Source organism: Phacochoerus africanus, chromosome 15, assembly GCF_016906955.1.
Source record: "Phacochoerus africanus isolate WHEZ1 chromosome 15, ROS_Pafr_v1, whole genome shotgun sequence".
Lineage (NCBI taxonomy): Eukaryota > Metazoa > Chordata > Mammalia > Artiodactyla > Suidae > Phacochoerus > Phacochoerus africanus.
Genome location: NC_062558.1, coordinates 11721321 through 11742027, shown reverse-complemented (window position 1 = coordinate 11742027; position 20707 = coordinate 11721321). Strand labels below are relative to the sequence as shown.

Sequence of the window (20707 nt, the reverse complement as noted above, 5' to 3'; positions counted from 1 at the left end):
TGTGACCTACACCACAGGTCATGGTAACGCTGAATCCTTAACCCACTGAACGAGGTCAGCGATAGAACCTACATCCTCATGGATCCTAGTTGGGTTTGTTAACTGCTGAGCCATGAAGGGAACTCCAAGATGGGTTTCTGTTAGGGGGGAAAAATGATGCAAAAATCACAGCTTAGTGCCATGTTCTATGAGATGGAGCTAGACTAAAATGTGCCTAATTTGGATTTTTTTGGGGTGTGTAGCATGTGCTGACCCCATGGCAAGGGGACCATGTTGAGCCTCCATTGTGGGGAGAAGCCCTGAATCTGGGGGGTCTGGAAACAAGTGACAAGGAATAGGCTTCTGTGCTTGATGAGCCAACCCTGGTGGGGGGAGTCCTGAGGGCTGCGACCTTGCTTGATCTGTGGGGAGCATGGGGCATAAACCAGAAACATCCTTGAAACTGACGCATTAAGTCTCACAATTATGGTTACCATGTGTTTCCAATTTTTTGAAGTTGTTCTGTTTCCAAATATTCTTTTGCTACTTCCGTATACATCGAAGCCTTGTGGGAATTCTAATATTTCAGCAGCCGAATGACACTTTCCAGATATCCTTCAGCACTCATCATAATCACATGACAGACCACATCCTTATTTTTTTATTTGAAATGTATGGTTATTGTACCAAACCTTGAATTCTGGGTCCAGAATTTAGGACCATCCCACCGAAAGAAGCCATCGGCGAGGGAGTGAGTGGAAGGGGCTGTGAAGTTGGGAGTTCCCGCTATGGTGCAGTGGGCTAATGACCTGGCTTGTCCCTGTGGAGGCTCTGATTTGATCCCTGGCCCAGCACAGTGGGTTAAGGATTCCACATTGCGATGTGGTATGTAGGTTGCAGCTGTGGCTCCAATTCAATCCCTGGCCTGGGAACTGCCATGTGCCACAGGGGAAAAGAAAAAAAAGACAGGGCTGGGCTATAATAAAGAGGGTATTGGAAACAGGAGCAGCCTGATGCTGACTCTCCATTCAGGCTCCCACCAAAGCTGTTGGTTCTGGGGAGCTGTGTCCACTAGTCAGGACCTGCACACCTGGGTGTATACGATCTGAGTGGGTACTTCCATTTGTGGGTGCCTTCATGGGGCCCAGCTTGGGTGTCTCAGTATACCAGGCGCTGCATCTGGCTACATGACCTGTCCTCAGCATGCTTACAGTGTCCTTATAATAGGAAATTATCATATGAAGTGATAAGTATGTCCTCAAAAGGGGTCCTGCCCAGGTATGGGGGATCAAGGGAGGCTTTGGGGGAGATGAGACATACAAGCTGAGATTTAAAGGACAAGAAACTTTTAGGCCAGAGTACAGAGAGGGTTTTTCTGAAGTGGGAGGAGGGGTCCACGTTCTCCCCCAGCTCACGCAGGGCTTTACTCAAGGGCTTCCTCGTCTCTGCATCCAAGATACAGCCTCCCCTCCCACTCCATTCTCTTCTTGTGCTTCTGTTCCTATCTTTGCACGTGGTCATAGTTAAATTTTCATTTAGGAAAATTTTCATTTGATTCCTAGTTTTATTGCTAGTCTCTCCTTCTAAAATATCAGTCCACCAGAGCAGAGACTTTGTTATAGATGGATCCGCAGCTCCTAGAACAGGACCAGGCCCCTAACAGATGGCCATCACGTACTTGGCAAAATAAAGACACGAACAGAGTGAGTTCAGGCCGGCCAGAACGGAGAGGATGTGGAATGTCTCTGAACATCAGCCCTGCCTGCCCACACTCCACCCGGCCTCTTCCTGTTATTTTGACCCTGAACTCTGCCTGGCCGGCTCTGGGACACACAGCACCCTCCTGCCACACTGATGACCCCACACTGAGGCTGCCCTTGGAGGCCTCCTGGCCTGGGTGGCCCACTGCCACTTGGGACCGGGTGCTGACAGAGGTGAGGCAGGTCTGGGAGAAATCAAGGCTGGTGTCAACCTTGGCCACCCCACCAGAGCCAAGCCCCAGCCAGGGCCAGGTGGCCTTTGCTGCTGTGGCTCCAGGTTTGCTGGTCATTACTGCTCGTGCAGGCATGTCTGTCTCAGACTTACTTGGCTTCTGCATCCTGCCCCTCCGTGGTCTCTGTCTCCAGGAGTCCTGTGCTCTCTTGCTCGTCCTCAGCCTTTCCTGGCTGGAGCTCGTAAAGCCATGCAGGAAGAATGATCAGGGATGAGAGATACATAGAAAATGGCATTAGGAGTTCCCGTTGTGGCACAGTGGAGATGAATCTGACTAGTATCCTTGAGGATGAGGCTTTGATCCCTGGTCTTGCTCATTGGGTTAAGGATCTGGCATTGCCGTGAGCTGTGCTGAAGGTTGTGGTTGGATCCTGCATTGCTGTAGCCATGACTGTGGTACAGGCTTGGGGCTACAGCTCCAATTGGACACCTAGCCTGGGATGTGCTGTGGATGGGGCCCTAAAAAGATAAAAAGAAAGAAAATTGCATTAAACATTTCAAGGAGCTTTTCCAAGTCTGTCCTCTTTCAGCATCTTTGGTGTGGTTCCTGGGGACTTTTTTGGTGCCCCTGCACAGAGTATTCTGGGGTTTTCCTAGCCTGGGCAGCTCGAAACAGACACATGGCCAGTTCCAACTCCTCTCCTTTCTCATGTGGCACAGCTGTGGGGTTTATCAGTTCTGCCAGCTCCTCCAGGAGCCTACAAAGTTCTCTGCTGAGTCACAATCATTAGAAGAGGGAAGCCCCTAGGCCAGCTGGCCAAGAAAAGACAAAAAAATAGTCCAAGGGTGGAGTTCCCATTGTGGCTCAGCGGGTTTAGAACCTGACTAGTATCCATGAGGATGTTGGTTTGTTTGATCTCTGGCCTCACTTCATGGGTTTAGGATCTGGTGTTGCTGTGAGCTGTGGTGTAGGTCAAAGACTCGGCTCATATTCCCAGTTGCTGTGGCTGAGGTATAGGCTGGCAGCTGCAGCTCTGATTGGACCCCTAGCCTGGGAACTTCCAAATGCCATAAGTGTAGCCCTAAAAAGACTCAAAAAAAAAAAAAAAAATTCCAAGGGTTCAGTACTTATTGGGAACAGAACATGATCGGGCTTTGCTGTTTTCTATGGCAGTTCATGTGAGGATTTTCCTGCATGATGTATGATGTCACCCTCTTGTCACTGTGTCACATCTCCAGCCCACATGTCCAGGTGGCTTCTGGCTGCCAGAAGTAACAACCTTGACCTCTCGCCTGGTTTTGGAATCATTGAACAGTGGATCTGGAAGGAGCTTTCTGGATTCCTGAATCTTTTCACTCCCAGAGGCCACTCCACAAACATCAATTACCTCACAGTCCTTTGGGACACTTGTAAAAAATATGTATAGATTCCTAATGATTTTGATGTGTGGCCAGATTTAAGACTCAGTGGCCAGGACTTCCCTGGTGATGTAATGGGTTAAGAATGTGGTGTTGGGAGTTCCCGTCGTGGCTCAGTGGTTAACGAATCCGACTAGGAACCATGAGGTTGCGGGTTCAATCCCTGGCCTTGCTCAGTGGGTTAAGGATCCGGCGTTGCCGTGAGCTGTGGTGTAGGTCGCAGACGCAGCTTGGATCCTGCGTTGCTGTGGCTCTGGCGTAGGCTGGCAGCTACAGCTCCGATTCGACCCCTAGCCTGGGAACCTCCATATGCCGCGGGAGCGGCCCTAGAAAAGGCAAAAAGACAACAAAAAAAAAGAATGTGGTGTTATCACGGCAACAGCTCAGGTCACTGCCGTGGCGTGGGTTCATTTCCTGGCCCAGAAACTTCTACATGGATGCAGCCAAAAAGAAAAAAAGAAATCTCAATGATCCCTGCAGTATCTTGTCAAGTGAGGAAGGTCGGGTCCCTGAGAGGTAAAGATAGGCCCCCATGTAGGGCAGGGCAGGGCAGGCAGGCTGCTGATGACACAGGTGGAGGCCCACTCTCCCATCCCAGTGCCCACACACAGCGTATCACTCTGACACTGTAACACTCCAGTGAAACTCTGGCTTTGAGATGATCAGAAGGCTTTTAGCAGCTGTTCCCCCCACCCCGCCTCCCCTAGAAGTATCACCTTACTTTGTAATGCAAAGAGAAGGGGGTGGGTGGCAAACTAGGATTTGCTAATTTCCTACTATGTGCCAGGCACCATGCTTAGAGCCTCATACAGGTCGTTTTACTTAGTCTGCAAAATAGCCCAGTGCCTTGTCCCACGTCACAGTTGCCAGCAATGCCCTCAGAGACGCTGGGAGACTTTCTCAAGGTCATTCAGGGAGAGAGAAGAGTCTTCTCTCTGCCAGCTGCCATTGTAAGCTCTTTACATCTATGGCGATATTTCACCGGTTCTCTGACACACAGTGAAAACACCTCTGAAGTCTGGAAGCATGTAGCAATTGACGTAACATGTTATTGCAACTGGCCAAGCTTCCTCCTTCTTAGTAGCATGTAAAATAGTGATGGGGACTTCCCTGGTGATGTAATGGGTTAAGAATGTGGTGTTGGGAGTTCCCGTCGTGGCTCAGTGGTTAACGAATCCAACTAGGAACCATGAGGTTGTGGGTTCGATCCCTGGCCTTGCTCAGTGGGTTAGGGATCCGGCGTTGCCGTGAGCTGTGGTGTAGGTCGCAGATGCTGCTCGGATGTGGCGTTGCTGTGGCTGTGGCATAGGCTGGCAGCAAAAGCCCCAATTCGACCCCTAGCCTAGGAACCTCCACATGCCACGGGAGCGGCCCAAGAAATGGCAAAAAGACACACACACAAAAAAAAAAAAAAATTGGGGAGTTCCCGTCGTGGCGCAGTGGTTAATGAATCCAACTAGGAACCATGAGGTTGCGGGTTCGGTCCCTGCCCTTGCTCAGTGGGTTAACGATCTGGCTTTGCTGTGAGCTGTGGTGTAGGTTGCAGACATGGCGGGTGTGGTCCTAAAAGGACAAGAGACAAAAAATAAAAACAAATAAAGAAAAAAGAAAAGAAAATAGTGATGGGCCTTACAAAAAGTGGCATCTTAGATTTGATGAACTACGGTCTCCCTCTTACAGATAGTAAGGGGCAGAGCCGGAGTTCCCATCATAACTCAGTGGTCAACAAACCGGACTAGGATCCATGAGGATGTGGATTCAATCCCTGGCCTGGCTCAGTGGGTTAAGGATCTGGTGTTGCCGTGAGCTGGGGTGTAGGTCACAGACATAGCTTGGATCCTGCATTGCTGTGGCTGTGGCTGTGGTGTAGGCCAGCAGCTGTAGCTCCAATTCAACCCCTAACCTGGAAACTTCCATATACCACAGGTATGGCCCTAAAAAGCAGAAAGAAAGAAAGAAACAAACAAACAAACAAAGGGCAGAGCCAAAATTCGTACCCATGTCTGCCTGGCTTCAAACAATATCGTGCCAATGGCCTACTGGGAAAGTGGACCCCGAGTATGGATTGCAGGGCTGAGACACCCTGAGGGTTTCCCCACCTACTAGGTTGCCCAGCAGGGCCACTTGCCCGCAGTTTTGACCATCCCTTGGTTTTCTCTCTTCCCCTTCACCCTCCTCCCTGGCAGGCCTGACTGCTGGTCACCAGGTCTCAAAAAGTGGAGCAGCAGCGGGTTAAGGATCCCACATTGCCGTGAGCTGTGGTATAGGTCGCAGACACAGCTTGGATCCTGCATTGCTGTGACTGTGGTGTAGGCCAGCGGGTACAGCTCTGCGTCGACCCCTAGCCTGGGAACCTCCATATGCCACGGGTGCAGCTCTAAAAATAAACAAAAAAAAACAAACAAACAAAGTGGAGCGGAATCCAGAAATCCTACTACTCCTTGGTATTTACTTAAGTGAGTTAAAAATACATGCACACAATAACATGCACGGAATGTTTCCAGCATTTTTATGGATGATTGGCCAAAACTCGAAAGCAGCCAAGATGTGCTTCCATGGCTGAAGAGATAAATACACTGTGGTACATCATCCAGACAGTGGAATAGTGTTTGATGCTAAAAGAAAGGAGATATCAAGTCGTGAGCAGACATGGAGGAACCTTAAGTGCATTTTACTGGGAGAAAGAAGCCAATCTGAAAAGGCTGAATTTGATGCGACTCCAACCATGTGACACTCTGGAAAAGGCAAAGCTGTGGAGACAGTAACAATATCTGTGGTTGCCAGGGGTTAGGGGGTGGAGAGGTATGAATGAAGAGGTGGAGCACAGGGGCTTTTTCGACATTGTTCTGTGTGATACTGTAATGGTGGATGCTTGACCTTGTACATTTGTCCAAACCATGGACTGGATAACACCAGGAGTGAACCCCATCAACCCTGGGCAATGGTGATGTGTCATTGCAGGTTCATAGATTATAGCAAACGTGCAGTCAGTCTGTTGGGGTGGTGGTGGGGGGGGAGGAGGCTCTGCACGTGTAGGGGCAGGGGGTCTAGGAGAAATCTTTGTACCTCCTTCTCGATTTTGCTGTGAACCAAAACCACTCTGAAAACAATAGTCTATTTGGGGGAGTCCCCTGGTAGCCTAGTGGTTAAGACCTAACATTGTCATTGTCATTCCTGGCCTGGGAACTTCCTCATGCCTTGGGCAGGGCCAAAAAAAAAAAGCCTATTTAAAAAAAAAAAAAAAGTAGAGGGAAGAAGAAAGACGAGCAGGGGTGACAAAGGGCAAAGGTGATGCCCTGGCCTTTGCTGGGCGCCATCTGGGCCTTGGCTGTGGCTCCAGCCCCCTTCCTATGCAGGTGGCAGTGGGAAGTGGGGGAGGGGCCCTGTTGAGGGGCCCTGCTGAGTCCAAAACAAGGCGGTGACCAGTGACCCTGTGCTGCTCCCGGCAGGTATCGTGGAGGCCGTGATGGTCCGGCTGGTGAATGGCACGGGCCCACACCAGGGCCGCGTGGAGGTGTACCACGACCGGCGCTGGGGCACCGTGTGTGACGATGGCTGGGACAAGAAGGACGGAGATGTGGTGTGCCGCATGCTGGGCTTCCCCAGCGCCGAGGACGTGCACCGGACGGCTCACTTCGGACAAGGTAGGGCACTAGGAGGAGAACCTGGGCGAGGGCCTGGGAGTCCTAGGCCTGCCCTCCTGTGCAGCGCCCCCTCCACTGGGACCCTGCCCAGTGTCATCTGGCCTCTGCCTGGATCCATGCCAAGACAGGAAGCTCACCCACCCCCAGGCAAGCCAGTCAGTCTTCAGACAGTTCTGATTGTTAGAACATTCCTTCCTTTCCTTGAATTGAGTCCCTTTTTTTCTTTTTAGGTCCCAGTATGTGGAAGTTCCCAGGCTAGGGGTCGAATTGGCGCTGCAGCTCTGGCCTACACCACAGCCACAGCAATGCAAGATCCGAGCCCCCTCTGACTGTAGACTGTAGCTCATGGCAATGCCAGATCCTTAACCCACTGAGAGAGGCCAGGGATTGGCCCCGCACCCTCATGGTTACGGTCGGGTTCGTTTCCACTGAGCCACAATGGGAGCTCCTGACTCCCTTTTTTTTGTCTCCTGTCAGAACCCCTGTTGACCCCTATCCTCAGTTCTGCATCTCAGGGCACTTAGCTAACCCCACTTCCACCTACCCCTCATATATTTCCATTATTATTTCATGTTTCTGTAGCACTTCCTGTGTACCAGGCTTAGTTCCAAACATGTTACCACTCATGGAATCATCACAACACTAGATATCATCTCTGTTTTCCAGATGAGGAAACAATGGCACAGAGAGGTTGAATAACTTGTCCAAGGTCACACAGCTGGCAAATGGCAGAGCCTGGGTTCAAGCCTAAGCAGGTGGCTCAATAGTCTGTGTTTTTATCACTCCACTCCTCTTTGAGCCTTTTCTTTTTCAGATGAATGTCTCCAGGTACTTTATCTTGTCCTCAGAGGATAAGATTTTGACAGCCTTCACCATCTTGGTTGCTTTCCTTTAATAGGATCAAGCCCATCTCCCTTCTCACTGACGGTACAAGGGACTTTGAGGGAGGGGTATAGACCCTTCCTGGGCAGGCAGCTGATTTGAGCCATCTGTCCCTTTCCTGTTGCAGAGAGGTTGGCTCTTCCCCAGCTCCGGTCTCTAGCCACAGCTCTGTGTCTGCCCCTCAGGCTAGTCCTCTGTATTAGTCAGCTCAGCTGCTATAACAAATACCACAGACCGTGGGGCTTAAACATCAGACCTTTATTGTCTCCCAGTCAGGAAGCTGGAAGTCCAAGGTCAAGGTGTGGGCAGGTTTCTCCTGAGGCCTCTCTCCTTGGCTTGTGGATGGATGGACACCTTCCTGCTGTGTCCTACATGGTCGTCCCTCTGTGTGTGTCTGTGTCTCCTCCTCTTATAAGGACATGAGTCATTGTGGATTAGGACCCCCTAATGACCTCATTTATCCTTAATCACCTCTTTAAAGGCCCTGTGTCCAAAGACAGCCACATTAGGGCTTCCACTTAGGGACATTGAGGGGGACACAGTTCAGCCCATGACACTCTTCTATACCCGGGCACGCTTCCTGTGGCCACCCTGCAAGGTGATATGAGGACCTGCATGTGAACTGAGAGCACTAGCGTGTGCCACGCATTCCCTAGCACACTACACATTCACACTTAAAAGCAAGCATTCGCTGTCACACATGCTTTGTCCTCCATCAGACCTCAAACCTAGAGAAACCTGTGTTGACTCACAACTAAAACCCTGGTCCCACGTGTGTGAACACAGTGCCGGTATAATAATGTACCCATGCCCCCAGCCCTGGGCTGTGTGATCTTGTTGCTTCTCCCCTCGGCACCTTGGTGTCTGTAACCTAAAGTCTGTAATGTCTATTCTGGGTCCCTGTGATTTGAAATGCACCTGCTCACCTGTCACGCGGTCCAGCATCCCAGCAGGTGCGGGGAGGGATTTGGACTGACCCTCTCACACTCGGTTGCCGCATCTCCCTGTGACCTGGGGAGGGACCACTGGCCCTGCTGTGGGAGCTCCTTGGGTCACAGAGCATTTACTGTCTTGCCAGAGACCGTGGCTGCCCAGCCCACTGTGCCAGATGGTAAAGGGATTTGTGCTGAGATGAGGGGCGTCCTTTTCCGACAGGGACACGGGGCTGGGTCACATCCTGACTGGCCGTGGAACCCTCCACTCCTCACAGCTGCCTTTCTCCTTGTCCCCACTTTGGACCACCACAATTCTTGCTCAGAATCTTGTACTTTAGACCCTAATCCCTGTTGCAGACTGAATATTTGTGTCCCCCCCCCCCCCAATTCATGCTGAAATCCTAACGGCCATTTCGATGGTCTTGGGAGGGGAGGCCCTTGAGAGATGATGAGGTCACTAGCAGAGCCCTCATGATGGGACTAGTGCCCTATAAAAGGGACCACAGAGCTCCCGCCTCCTACCTCTGTAAGGAAAATAGAAGTCGGTAGCCCGCCAGCCAGAAGAGGGCCTCCCTAGAACCAGACCACGCAGGCACCCTGATCTTGGACTTCCAGCCTCCAAAACCGTGAGAAATCAATGTCTGAGTTTATAAGCCACCCAGTCTGAGCAGACTAGGACAATCGTACTCACTGAAGGGACGCTTGTGAAATCTGTTGTGACAGCTGGCAGAGAGCGGCTGGTTGACCCCAGCATCTCAGCCTCTCTACTTAAGGGCCAGCATGGGGAGTTCAAAGAGTCCCGCTCTGAGGAGGGCAGCCCACCGGGGGAGAGCACATTCCTCCCACCTAAAGCTTGTTTTCTTCAAGGAAAAGGGCTGTTTTTGTTTGCAGGAGGAAGAGAAGCAGTGGGAACAGTCCTCGCTTCTCTATTTCTGGCTCCAAGGAGGACTTCTCCCTAATAAGTGGAATTCAAACCTTGGAGGGGAAAAAAATCATAACCTCTTTTAGAGAAGCCCCAGTACGTCGTTTGAATGTCATGGGCAGGACTAGCTAAAACTGAGCCGTTGTGGCCTTTTTCTTTCTCCCTTGATTTTTGCATCATGTGGCGTGACGGGATGCTCTACAATTGCCACTTGGGATGCCAGTGGGATGCCAGACTCACTTCCCAGTCCACATCAGATTTGCACCGTTATTTCCCCATTGTTGTCTAATCGCTTAGGTCATGTGATAGCCAAGACCTGGACAGGTAGGCAAGCCAGGTGTCATTCCCGGGTACACACAGGGAAGTGGGGGCTGGGAAGGGAGGGGACTGACCCAGCAAGCTTGCCTGGTGCCCATCCATCCAGCCCCGCTGCACTCCCTGCTTCCTGAGACAGCTTCTGGCACCTTCCATGGGCAGGGCTAGGCTCAGCACTGGGGCACTAGTGTTGGGTCAGCTTGTCTCTGACCTCAGTGTGTTCAGTTTAGAGGAGGAAGCAGACATGTTCACAGACTCTCAAGGGGTATCATGACGCTGCAGCTCTGGGGCAGAGGGAAAGGATGCCCGCCTCTCCCGGCAGAAGGTGGGCAGTGCATCAGGTCCAGACGCCCTTCTGACCACAAGCTCCCGTCACACAGGTGCCCCAACTCTCCGTCCCAGCCCCAGTCTGCTCAGCTTCAGCCGCAGGGAGTCTCCAAAGCCTTGGGCCCGTCCTCCATCAGCCCTGGTCTCTTCCCGCTGTGCTTGCCCTTCCAGCCAGGACTGCAGTCCTGTCCCTCCTCCCACCCTCACCCCCTCCCTGCATCCTACAGATTCTACCAGTATCAGTCTCTGTGGTCCCTTAACTCTGTCCCCTCCTCTCTGTCCTCACTGCTATTGCCTTAGGAGCTCAGGCTCTGGGTCCAACCAAAGCTAGTATCACAAATCTGCCACATACCAGCCTAGTGACCCGAAGCAGCTTACTTTCTTTTTTTTCTTTCTTTTTTTTTTGTCTTTTGTCTTTTTAGGCCCACACCCATGGCATATGGAGGTTCCCAGGCTAAGGGTCAAATCGGAGCTGGAGCTGCCAGCCTATATCACAGCCACAGCAACACCAGATCTGAGCTGCATCTGCAACCTACACCACAGCTCTCAGCAACGCCAGATCCTTAACCCACTGAGCAAGGCCAGGGATCAAACCTGCAACCTTGTGGTTCCTAGTAGGATTCGTTTCCACTGTGCCACTATGGGAACTCCTTGGAGCAGCTTTCTTAACCTCTCCTGACTTCAGCCCTTCCACTTTGGCAGGATGATTGCAAATGTGAAATGAGATCATGGCCGGTGAGCAGTTAGCACAGTGCAGGCCCTGTGGTGCTCATTTATGTGCTACTTTTTGGGTGGAGGTAGGGGGTCAGTCAGGTGGGTGCAGTAGCAGCTATAGTCCTCTGTGAGCTGCTGCCCCATACCTTCCCCTCCAAGCTGACACCCCTTGCCTTCCTCCTCCTGGCTGCCCAGGATCTTTCTAAAAGCTCCTGCTCCTGTCACACCCCTGCTCAATGTTCAGTGGGCCTTTATGGATCTCGGGATCCATAGCTTAGGGCCCTTAGTTTTCTTAGCTTAGGGCCCTTGGCCAGTGCTAATGTGCCTCCCACCTCCTCCCACCTTTGGCTCACCCTTCACCCGCCTGCATCCACGTGCGGCCTCTGAGTTCACCCAGCTGTTTCCCGTCTCTGTATCTTCTCACGTGCTGTTCCTTGGGTCTGGATACCTTTCCCTCTCCTTCACCTAGCTAATTCCTCTGCCCCTCAAGGATCACCTCCTGGGGGAGACTCGGTGGCTCCTTCGGGCCGGCTCCGCCCCCAGCGCATGACGTAGCCTCGCCCCTCTGCTCCTTGGCGGTCTTCTGTGCGTCCCTCTCCAACACTCATGATCTCCAAGGTATGTGAGAACATCTTGAGGGCAGAGCTCCAAACCCCAGAACTGTGCCTGGGACGTGATAGGTACTGGCTAAACGTGAGAGGGAGGAAGGAGGGACAGGAGGTGGGGGAGAGGAAGGAAGGCACTTCCGTCCGTGTGAACCTGCGTCCTCCCCAGTGTAATCCAAGAAACTGCCAAGCCCTGGCAGTGCTCTCAGTGGTCTGGCACCGTAAAAGTTTTCCTGGACAGGGCTCAAGAATCAAATTATCGGTTTCCCTGGGAAAAAAAGCAAGGAAAGGCCCAAATGAGAAAGACTGGGAGGTTTTTTGTTTTTTGCTTTATTTTAAATTTTAAATTGGTCCAAGAGCTGTTGAAGGGGGTGGGTAGTGAGTGCAGGTAGAGAAGATGGGAGGTGATGGCTGGGACAGGGTCCAGGGGGAGATGGAAGCTGGTGAGATCACTAGGGCACAGCCGGGAATTAGTTTTGGACCCTCAGAGAAAATCTTTCGGTGAGACAAACAAAAGAGGTGAGGGTGAGTCCAGATGCAGACTGTTTGGTAGGTGGGAGCGTGGATGGAGTTGGGAGTGTACACATCTAATTACATCGTTATTAGCACTTTTTACCCTTTTTTTCTAAGATAAAATGCAAATAGTGGAAGGTGGCTTAGTGCAAGGGTCAACAAACATTAGAGGGCCGGGGAGTAACTATTTTAGGCTTTGCAATCTCTTTGACAATGCCTCAACTCTACAGATGTACCATGAAAGCAACCACAGATAAAATGTAATCAGATGAGGGGCCAGAATCAGATGTGTGCCAATAAAACTTTATTTACAAAAAAGTAGGTGGTGGGGGCAGAATTGGGTTTGCCACCTCCTGGCTTAGTGACAGTGCTGTGCACTGTGTACTGGGGTCCTACAAGGAACAGGGGCTGGACTGGCCAGACGTCAGAGGCCTGGGTCATGATCTCTTTCCCCTTAATAATTGTGGAACTGGCCACTTAACCTTTCTGGGGCCTCCATTTTCCTTTCTCTTAAATATCTGATAATTGTCCTGCCTGCTCCTGTGTGAGGTTCTGATGGCAGCCTGCAGCCTGTAGGATTCAGTGTAACTCATTCCTTCTTTTCATATTACTCTAAATAAACATACAGCAGCTCACACGTTGATCCTATAAAGCAGAGATTTTGGTTTTCTTTTTATACAATTTTGAAAGGTTACTTTCCCTTTATGGTTATAACAGAATGTTGGCTCTTTCCTATGTTGTTCACCACATCCCTGCAGCCTCTCTTACACCCAATAGTTTGTGCCTCCCACTCCCCCACCCCTACATTGCCCCTCCCCCTCTACTCTTAGCTGCCAGTTTGTTCTCTGTTTCTGTGAGTCTGTTGCTTTTTTGTTATAGCCACTAGTTTGTTGTAGTTCTTGGATTTCACCTATAAGTAATGTCATACAATATTTGTCTCTGTCTGACTTGTTTCACTTAGTATAAAGGCCTCCAAGTCCATCCATATTTGTTTCAAATGGCAACATTTCTATCCTTTTATGGGCTGCCTAGTGGTTCATTGTGTGCATGGGTATGTGTGTATCATATCATATCTTCTTTATCCATTCATCTGTTGATGGATACTTAGGTTGCTTCCATATCTTGGCAATTGTAAATAATGCTGCTGTGAACATTGGGGTGCATGTATCTTTTTGATTTAGTAGTTCTGGTTTTTTAAGATATATGCTCAGGAGTGAAACTGCTAAATCATATATGGTAGTTCTGTTTTCAGGTTTTTGAGTAACCTCCACACAGTTCTCCACAGTGGCTATGCCAGTTTCCATTCCCACCAACAGTGTTGTTGTTTTTTTCCCCAATCATCTTTTGTTCGTTGATGTAGTCCAAACACCTAGAATAGTGCTGATCGGAGTTCCTGTCATGGCGCAGTGGAAATGAATCCGACTAGGAACCGTGAGGTTTCAGGTTCGATCCCTGACCTCACTCAATGGGTTAAGGATCCGGTGTTGCCGTGAGCTGTGGTGTAAGTCACAGATGTGGCTCAGATCCTGAGTTGCTGTGGCTGTGGCCGGCAGCTATGGCTCCGGTTAGACCCCTAGCCTGGGAACCTCCATGTGCTGCGGATGTGGCCCTAAAAAGCAGAAGAAAAAAAAAAGTAGAGTAGTGCTGAGTATGAGGTAGGCTCTTAAGTGTTTGAATGAATGAATGATAAGGATGAAATAAAACCACCACTACTCATCCCAACAGGATCACCTTCCAACAGTCGCTAGTGCTCTAAGTGTCAGGAGACCTGGCCTCTAGTCCCAATTTTGCCTCCTCCGGATAAAACATCTGTTGCTTTAATGCTCTGACTGTAAAGTGGGGCACAGAGTACCCCCCTCCCTGCTTACCTGACGAGGCTTGTCACAGAGCTCACAGACAGAACCTGTGCGGAAGAGCAGACCTGATCTAAGCAGGGCGTCTTGGACTTCAACGCACATTGAATTGTGGGGATCTTGGTGGACTCTAATGAGGGCTGGGTGAGCCCAAGACCCTGCCTTGCTGATGAGCTCCCAGGTGATACGGACCTCGAGGTCCCCAGGGCACACTTGAGTCTCAGGTGTCCACTCTGAAGCTAAAGGGATGCCTGGTACCTGGATCCTGGGTGTTCTGGCCTCTCTCATGTGGCAGGAGCAGAGATGGTCTGAGGGTTAATCAGCCCTTCAGCCATGCCCCAGGAATTACAGATGTCCAGTGCTGCTGATGTAACGGTGCTGCTCTCGTTTTAGTCGCTCTTCCATGACTGAACATTTGCCAGAATTCCCTGGCCAAATATCAACCAGAGTTCACGATCCTGCAAATGCACCAGGGTGGGTAACCTTGGGCCTGTTCTGTGTTTGTCGGTCTCTTCCCTTTGCTTCTTTATTTGTTTGGGGCGTGACTAATCCCGTGGAGCTCTTGGGCCTGCAGCCTTTTCCTGGGTAATTTGTAAACTGATGTGTTTTCCAGGAGACACTGAATCTATGAATTTTTGCTTGGCCTCAAAGGGCTTATTGTGTAAGAGGCGCATTGTATCCGGCCAGAGAAGAGGCGCGGGTGCAGGAACAACATCCAAGGAAGCCTCTGTCCGCGAATTCGTTGCTCGGCAATGTTGTGACAACAGATGCCGAAAATCCCGGCATAACAAAAACAGGTCCAAACCACTTAGTTCGTGTTGTAGACACAGTGGGCAGCAAAATGGTTCCCTGGATGTTCTTTGTAAAGGGATTTCCCATGCAGTCCAGGGGTGAGTGACAGTGTAAAGATGTCCGTAGTTGGTCCTGACAGTTCCTCTAGGACTGATTGTCTGGTTGCTGAGTGATGGGACAGGGAGGAGGTTGGGCTAGGCTCAGAGTCCAGTACTGACCCTTGAGCTAGCTCTTGTATAGGGTTTTGGTTTATTTCAAAGCCCTTTAAAATACAGCAACTCTGGCGTTATCTCATTTAACTCGCCTAGGTTGACAGTCAGTCATGTTGGAACCCAGTTTATGACCTTGAATCCCATGACTTATAGTGCCAGCTCCTAGACCTTACACGTCTGGGTGCTGGAGTGACCAACCATCCTGGGTTATCCAGAACCAACCCAGCTTTAGCACCAAATACCCTGGAAATCCCCTCCCAGTTTTAAAACTGGTTCTGCTAGATGGGGCTGAGATTTGACTCCAGATTTGTCTTATTTATTATAAGGTTCTACTTCTCTGCTCTACTGATGCTTCTCCAACTTCAGTGCACAACGGCTTGGTTCAAATGTAGCTTTTGGTTCAGTAGGTCCTGGGCAGGGCCTGAGGTTCTGCATTTTGTTGCTGTTGTTTAGAAATTTATTTTCAGCAAAGGGGATATGAATGGTGGGTGCTCCCTATTTCCTCAGCTCAGTGACTATTTCTATTAAAGTTTGCTTCAGGAGTTCCCATTGTGGCGCAGTGGTTAACGAATCCGACTAGGAACCATGAGGTTGCGGGTTCGATCCCTGGCCTTGTTCAGTGGGTTGGGGACCCAGCATTGCCGTGAGCTGTGGTGTAGGTTGCAGACTCAGCTCAGATCCCGCGTTGCTGTGGCTCTGGCATAGGCCGGTGGCTACAGCTCCGATTCGAGCCTGGGAACCTCCATATGCCACGGGAGCAGCCCTAGAAAAGGCAAGACAAAAAAAAAAAAAGTTTGCTTCAGAATCTTTTTTTAAAATTTTTATTGGAGTAGAGTTGAGTAAATGTCGTGTTAGTTTCAGGTGTACAGCAAAGTGAATCAGTTATTCATATACACATATCTGTTCTTTTTCAGCTTCTTTCCCCATATAGGTTATTGAAGAACATTGGGTAGAGTCCCCTGTGCTATACAGTAGGTCCTTGTTAGTTGTCTATTTTATATATAGTAGTGTGTATATGTTAAATCTATTTTATATATAGTAGTGTGTATATGGTAACCTCAAACTCGTAATTTATCCCGCTCCTACCTTCCCTCTTTGGTAACCACAAATTTGATTTCAAGATCTGTGAGTCTGTTTTGAGATTCTGCATTTTTACCAAGCTCTGGGCAGTGTTGATGCTGCTGGTCCAAGACCACACTTTGAGTAGCAAAGCTCTAAGCCACTGCTTCTGTGGGAGCCCTGAAGCTCAGGCATCGTTCCAGAGGGCTCCCGAGTGGGCTCCCACCATCAGGGGCCTGGCTTAGCCATCAGCCCAGAGAGCCCACCCCAGGTGATGGCCCTCGCAGTTTATCAGTGGGGCTGTCTGTGACTTTGGGGCAGCCCCTCCCCTCTCCACCCCTCTGACCCCAGACAAGCCCTTTCCATTCCCTCAGAGCCTCACCCAGCTGCCCTATCCCCCTGACATTCTATTTTATTTTTTTTAATTTTTTATGTCCGCACCTATGGCATATGGAGGTTCCCAGGCTAGGGGCCAAATTGGAGCTATAGCTGCTGGCCTGCGCCACGGCCATGGCAACACAGGATCCAAGCCGTGTCTGCGACCTACACCATAGCTCACAGCAATGTTGGATCCTTAACCCACGGAGCAAGGCCAGAGATTGAATCTGTGTCCTCATGGAGGCTAGTCAGATTTATTTCTGCTGAGCCACGATGGGAACTCTTCCCCTGACATTGAGGGTCCTCAGTGAAAAGTTTATATCTCTTGAAGCTCAAGTACAATCCTGGAAAGCCAACTAAAAGCTCCCATGCATGAGGACCTTCAGACTAGCAGGTTGGTCCCCTTAAGAACTCAGTGAGGGAGTTCCCGTCGTGGCACAGTGGAAACAAATCCGGCGAGTATCCATAAGGATGTGGGTTCAGTCCCTGGCCTTGCTCAGTGGGTTGGGGGTCTGGCGTTGCCATGAGCTGTGGTGTAAGTGGCAGATGTCATTCTGATCCCATGTGGCTGTGGCTATGGCGTAGGCCCCATAGCTGTAGCTCCAATTGGACCCCTAGCCGTCTAGGAACTTCCATATGCCACCAGTGCGACCCTAAAAAGCAAAAAGAAACAAACAACAACAACAACAACAAAAAAACACCTCAGTGAACAGGGTAGGGTGAAGAGGCAGGCAAAACTCAACTAGATTGTCTTAGCAACTTTGTATTTTGTGACCTGTCCTAATTATGTATAGCTAGAGATGCTTCTGCCTGTCATTACATATATGTCTAGTTACATTCTGGGATCCCCTGTCATTCAAAGTACCACTGTTTTGGGGTTATAGAAAGAAACAATCTGGGAGTTCCCGTTGTAGCTCAGTGGTGAGAAACCTGACTAGTAATCCATGAGATTGCAGGTTTGATCCCTGGGCTCACTCAGTGGGTTAAGGATCCGGCATTACCGTGAGCTGTGGGGTAGGTCACAGACTTGGCTCAGCTCCTGCATTGCTGTGGCTGTGGCGTAGGCTGGCAGCTGCAGCTGCAGACCTCTAGCCTGGGAACTTCCATATGCCACATGTGTGGCCCTAAAAAGAAAGAAAGAAAGAAAGAAAGAAAGAACGAAAGATAAAGCAAAAAAAAAAAAGAAAAGAAAGTGACCATCTGCTTTAAATTCAAAAGATTGGAGGTGAGTTGGCTCTGACTTGTTTATGGGGCACTGGATCTCTCCAACCCAGGATCTGTGTGACATCGTTCCTCTAATTAGCCTTGACTGAATATTCATCAACAGAGACTACAAGATACATCTCAGAAGCTAAGAAGTGTCTCATATACAGTGTGAGCCCGGGAGGCAGCAAGACTTGGGTTTGAGTTCAGACTCTGCCGCTTCCCAGCTGAGCAACCTTGCACCCATTGCTTTCTGAACCTCAGTTTTCCCATCTAGAAAAAGGGTTTATTGATATGTATCTCACAGCCCCATGGTAAGAAAGAGAAGACCATATATGTAAGGTGCCCGACACATAGGAGCTATTCAGTAAATACCACCATCTCCACTATCAATTATTCTGCCCTCAAGAAACTGGGCCTAGAAAAAGAAGTCTTGGTCTTGGTGGAATGGAGAAGGCAGATGGGAACCACTAGATCTGAGAACTGACAGCAGAGCCTGGGACAGATGAGTCAAGGACAGACAGCAGTGCTCCTTTTCTGTCCTGCGTTTCCTGCAGACCTGCTAAGAAATCATGTTGACTTGTCTCCACAGGCACAGGGAGAATTTGGATGGATGATGTTGCCTGCAAGGGCACAGAGGAAACCATCTTCCGCTGCAGCTTCTCCAAATGGGGGGTGACAAACTGCGGCCACGCTGAGGATGCTGGAGTGACATGCAAGAGACACTGAAAGTGGGCGCAGCAGCCCAGAGTCCCAGCCCTGCCGCTGAGCCTCCTTCCTGCATTCCTGGGGTGGGGGCATCGCTCGGAGCTACCCTGACTGGACCTCTGCTCTCCCCACCCAGCACCCCCATACCCCCCATATGCCCATCCCAGGACCTTGGGGGCCTGTTGTCCTCCTCCCCTTGGACCTCTGCTCCACAGTGTGACTCTGGGATCTACTGCCCATATGTCCCTTCTACTATGGTCCTGTGTGGAGCCCTGATCAACTGGATCACCATCTTGCTTAGTCCTCTAAACACCCTGCCTCGGGCCTCCATATCCACGTTCCCTGTGGTTTGTGAGTTGCAGGTGATCCTTGGAGACCAGGCAGCTTTGAGGATGCGAGGGAGGCACTGCAGATCATTTCCTCTTCGGATGATTCTCAAACCTCAGGCCAAGAGACCTCTTCTTTCCCCGCAAGAGACAGTCCTGAATGATTCATTGCCCCTCTTTACTCTGCCTCTGCACAGCGTTTGTTATTTTGGGGAGATGATATGGAGGCGAGGCCAGCTGTGGGAGCAAGAGGGAAATGCAAGTCTCCTGCAGGAACCAGTCTGGATTTGGAGAAGGGGAGTGAAAGGAACATTTATTGAGTGACTATCATAGTGTCTTGGGTGCTAAATTCATTGCTCACTCTGCAGCCTTCTTACCAGTCATGTTAGCTTGGGTACCACTTGATCTCCAGGTAGCACTCTACTGGCCCACTCCTCTGGCCTATCAGTCAGATCCAAAATGACCTAGATCATTGTTTCTACCTGAACTTCCATGCGACTTTGCTAGGCTCAGGCAAGAAACTTGGATGCAGGACGTTCAGGACCCATGGGGCGTGAGTTCAAGGTCAGACATGACTGGCTTCCAGGACAATCAACCACACAGCAGGAAAGCCAACTTGAAGAGTGACATGGGGGCCTCCTGGGTTAAACCAAAACCAACCCTCAGCCATCTGGCGGTCAGAGTCAAAGCCATGTTGCCCATGTCCCAAAGCTGCTTGGAGGTAATGATATTGAGCCTTCCAGGCTTCGTTGAGTGTCATCCTGTGGCCAGGATGAATCCTACAGGAGTGGAAGGAAATGAAGATTCCCTACAACCTTTGGGGGAAGAAGAGGCCATAGGCCTTTGCGAGTCCTCGGTCTGCATCCCTTTTGTAGTGGTGGGGAGATCATATTCTGCTTTTGACATGAGGAGGTCAGACTGGGCTATATGTATGTGCTCTAGGCCTGGGGAGCTATTTAGGGGGAGTACAGACCCACCTCCATTGGGGGTGTCATGAAGGCAGTCAGGCCTGGGCTACACAATCACCTGTCCTAGCTGGTGAGCATCACTTAGCTGGGGAAAGTGCCACCTGGGACGCTGCAGGTGTCAGACCAGCAGAGTTCCCAGCTGACAACTAGACCGATATGCGCTATTGGTTGTTCCTTGCTTGCAATATGCTTGCTATTCATTAATGTCCTAACGATCAGAGACTCTCCTTCTGACCGATTGCTATGTTTACATAACACGTACTCGTGCATCTTTTCCCGGAGCCAAGATATGTATGCATATATGAACAAAGCATTCTTTCCTACATAGCCCAGCACATTGCAATGTTTGCATTCAAACAAGAAAATGCTAAAGGTGGAAAAAGATCACATTGAATGAAATAAATCCCCAAGTCTGTTGTGGTGAGGAATCCAGTTATCCCACCAGTGAAGGACCCACGTGACTTTCTTACTTGGTCTTTTCATTTGAGAAAACACAAGCCTTGATTTATGGTAAATAAAAACAATGGTGATAAGCATTTGAACCTTAAACATCTACAAGTTTACATTCCTACTTAAGAGGCCATGGAAATAGCTGTGGACCCGTCTTTCAGGGACTAAAGGAAATTAGGCCAGGCCTAAAATGCAGCAGACCTTTTGTAAGAGAAAATTTCAATAAAGCTAAAAACATGTCACCAACAAGTTTTCCTTCACATCCTTTCTCATGAAAACTCAGCCTGCCTGGGAAGGATTGGTGAAAATTGGATGGGTCTGATCACTTTTCAGTAGGGCGACTTGCAAGAAGCTGCTTGAATAACTTCAAGAACAGTAAGCACAGTCTAGACCAAGAGCATGGTGTCTGAAACCTTATTAGGTCACCTAAGGAAAGGTTCCTCAGCAACAAAATGATAATCGAGGCCCAGCTTGTAAGAGAATTGCTTTTGTAGTCCTTAAAGGAACAAACACCGCTATTGGCTCACATCTCCAGAGTTCTTCACCTGGGAACATGCTTTCACCTGGAGAT

The 20707-nt window shown here is 49.9% G+C and overlaps 1 protein-coding gene across 2 annotated transcripts in view; it reads left to right on the top strand.

The window, feature by feature from the left end:
- SCARA5 (scavenger receptor class A member 5) overlaps positions 1–20385 on the top strand; it is a 132956-nt gene extending 112571 nt beyond the window's left edge. For both annotated transcript variants that reach the window (XM_047760395.1, XM_047760394.1), the window contains exons 8-9: positions 6780–6974; positions 18277–20385. In XM_047760395.1, coding sequence (XP_047616351.1) covers positions 6780–6974; positions 18277–18413 — 332 coding nt within the window. In that variant the 3' untranslated portion in view covers positions 18414–20385. The remainder of the gene's footprint in view (positions 1–6779; positions 6975–18276) is intronic.
- Positions 20386–20707: the final 322 nt, after the last annotated feature.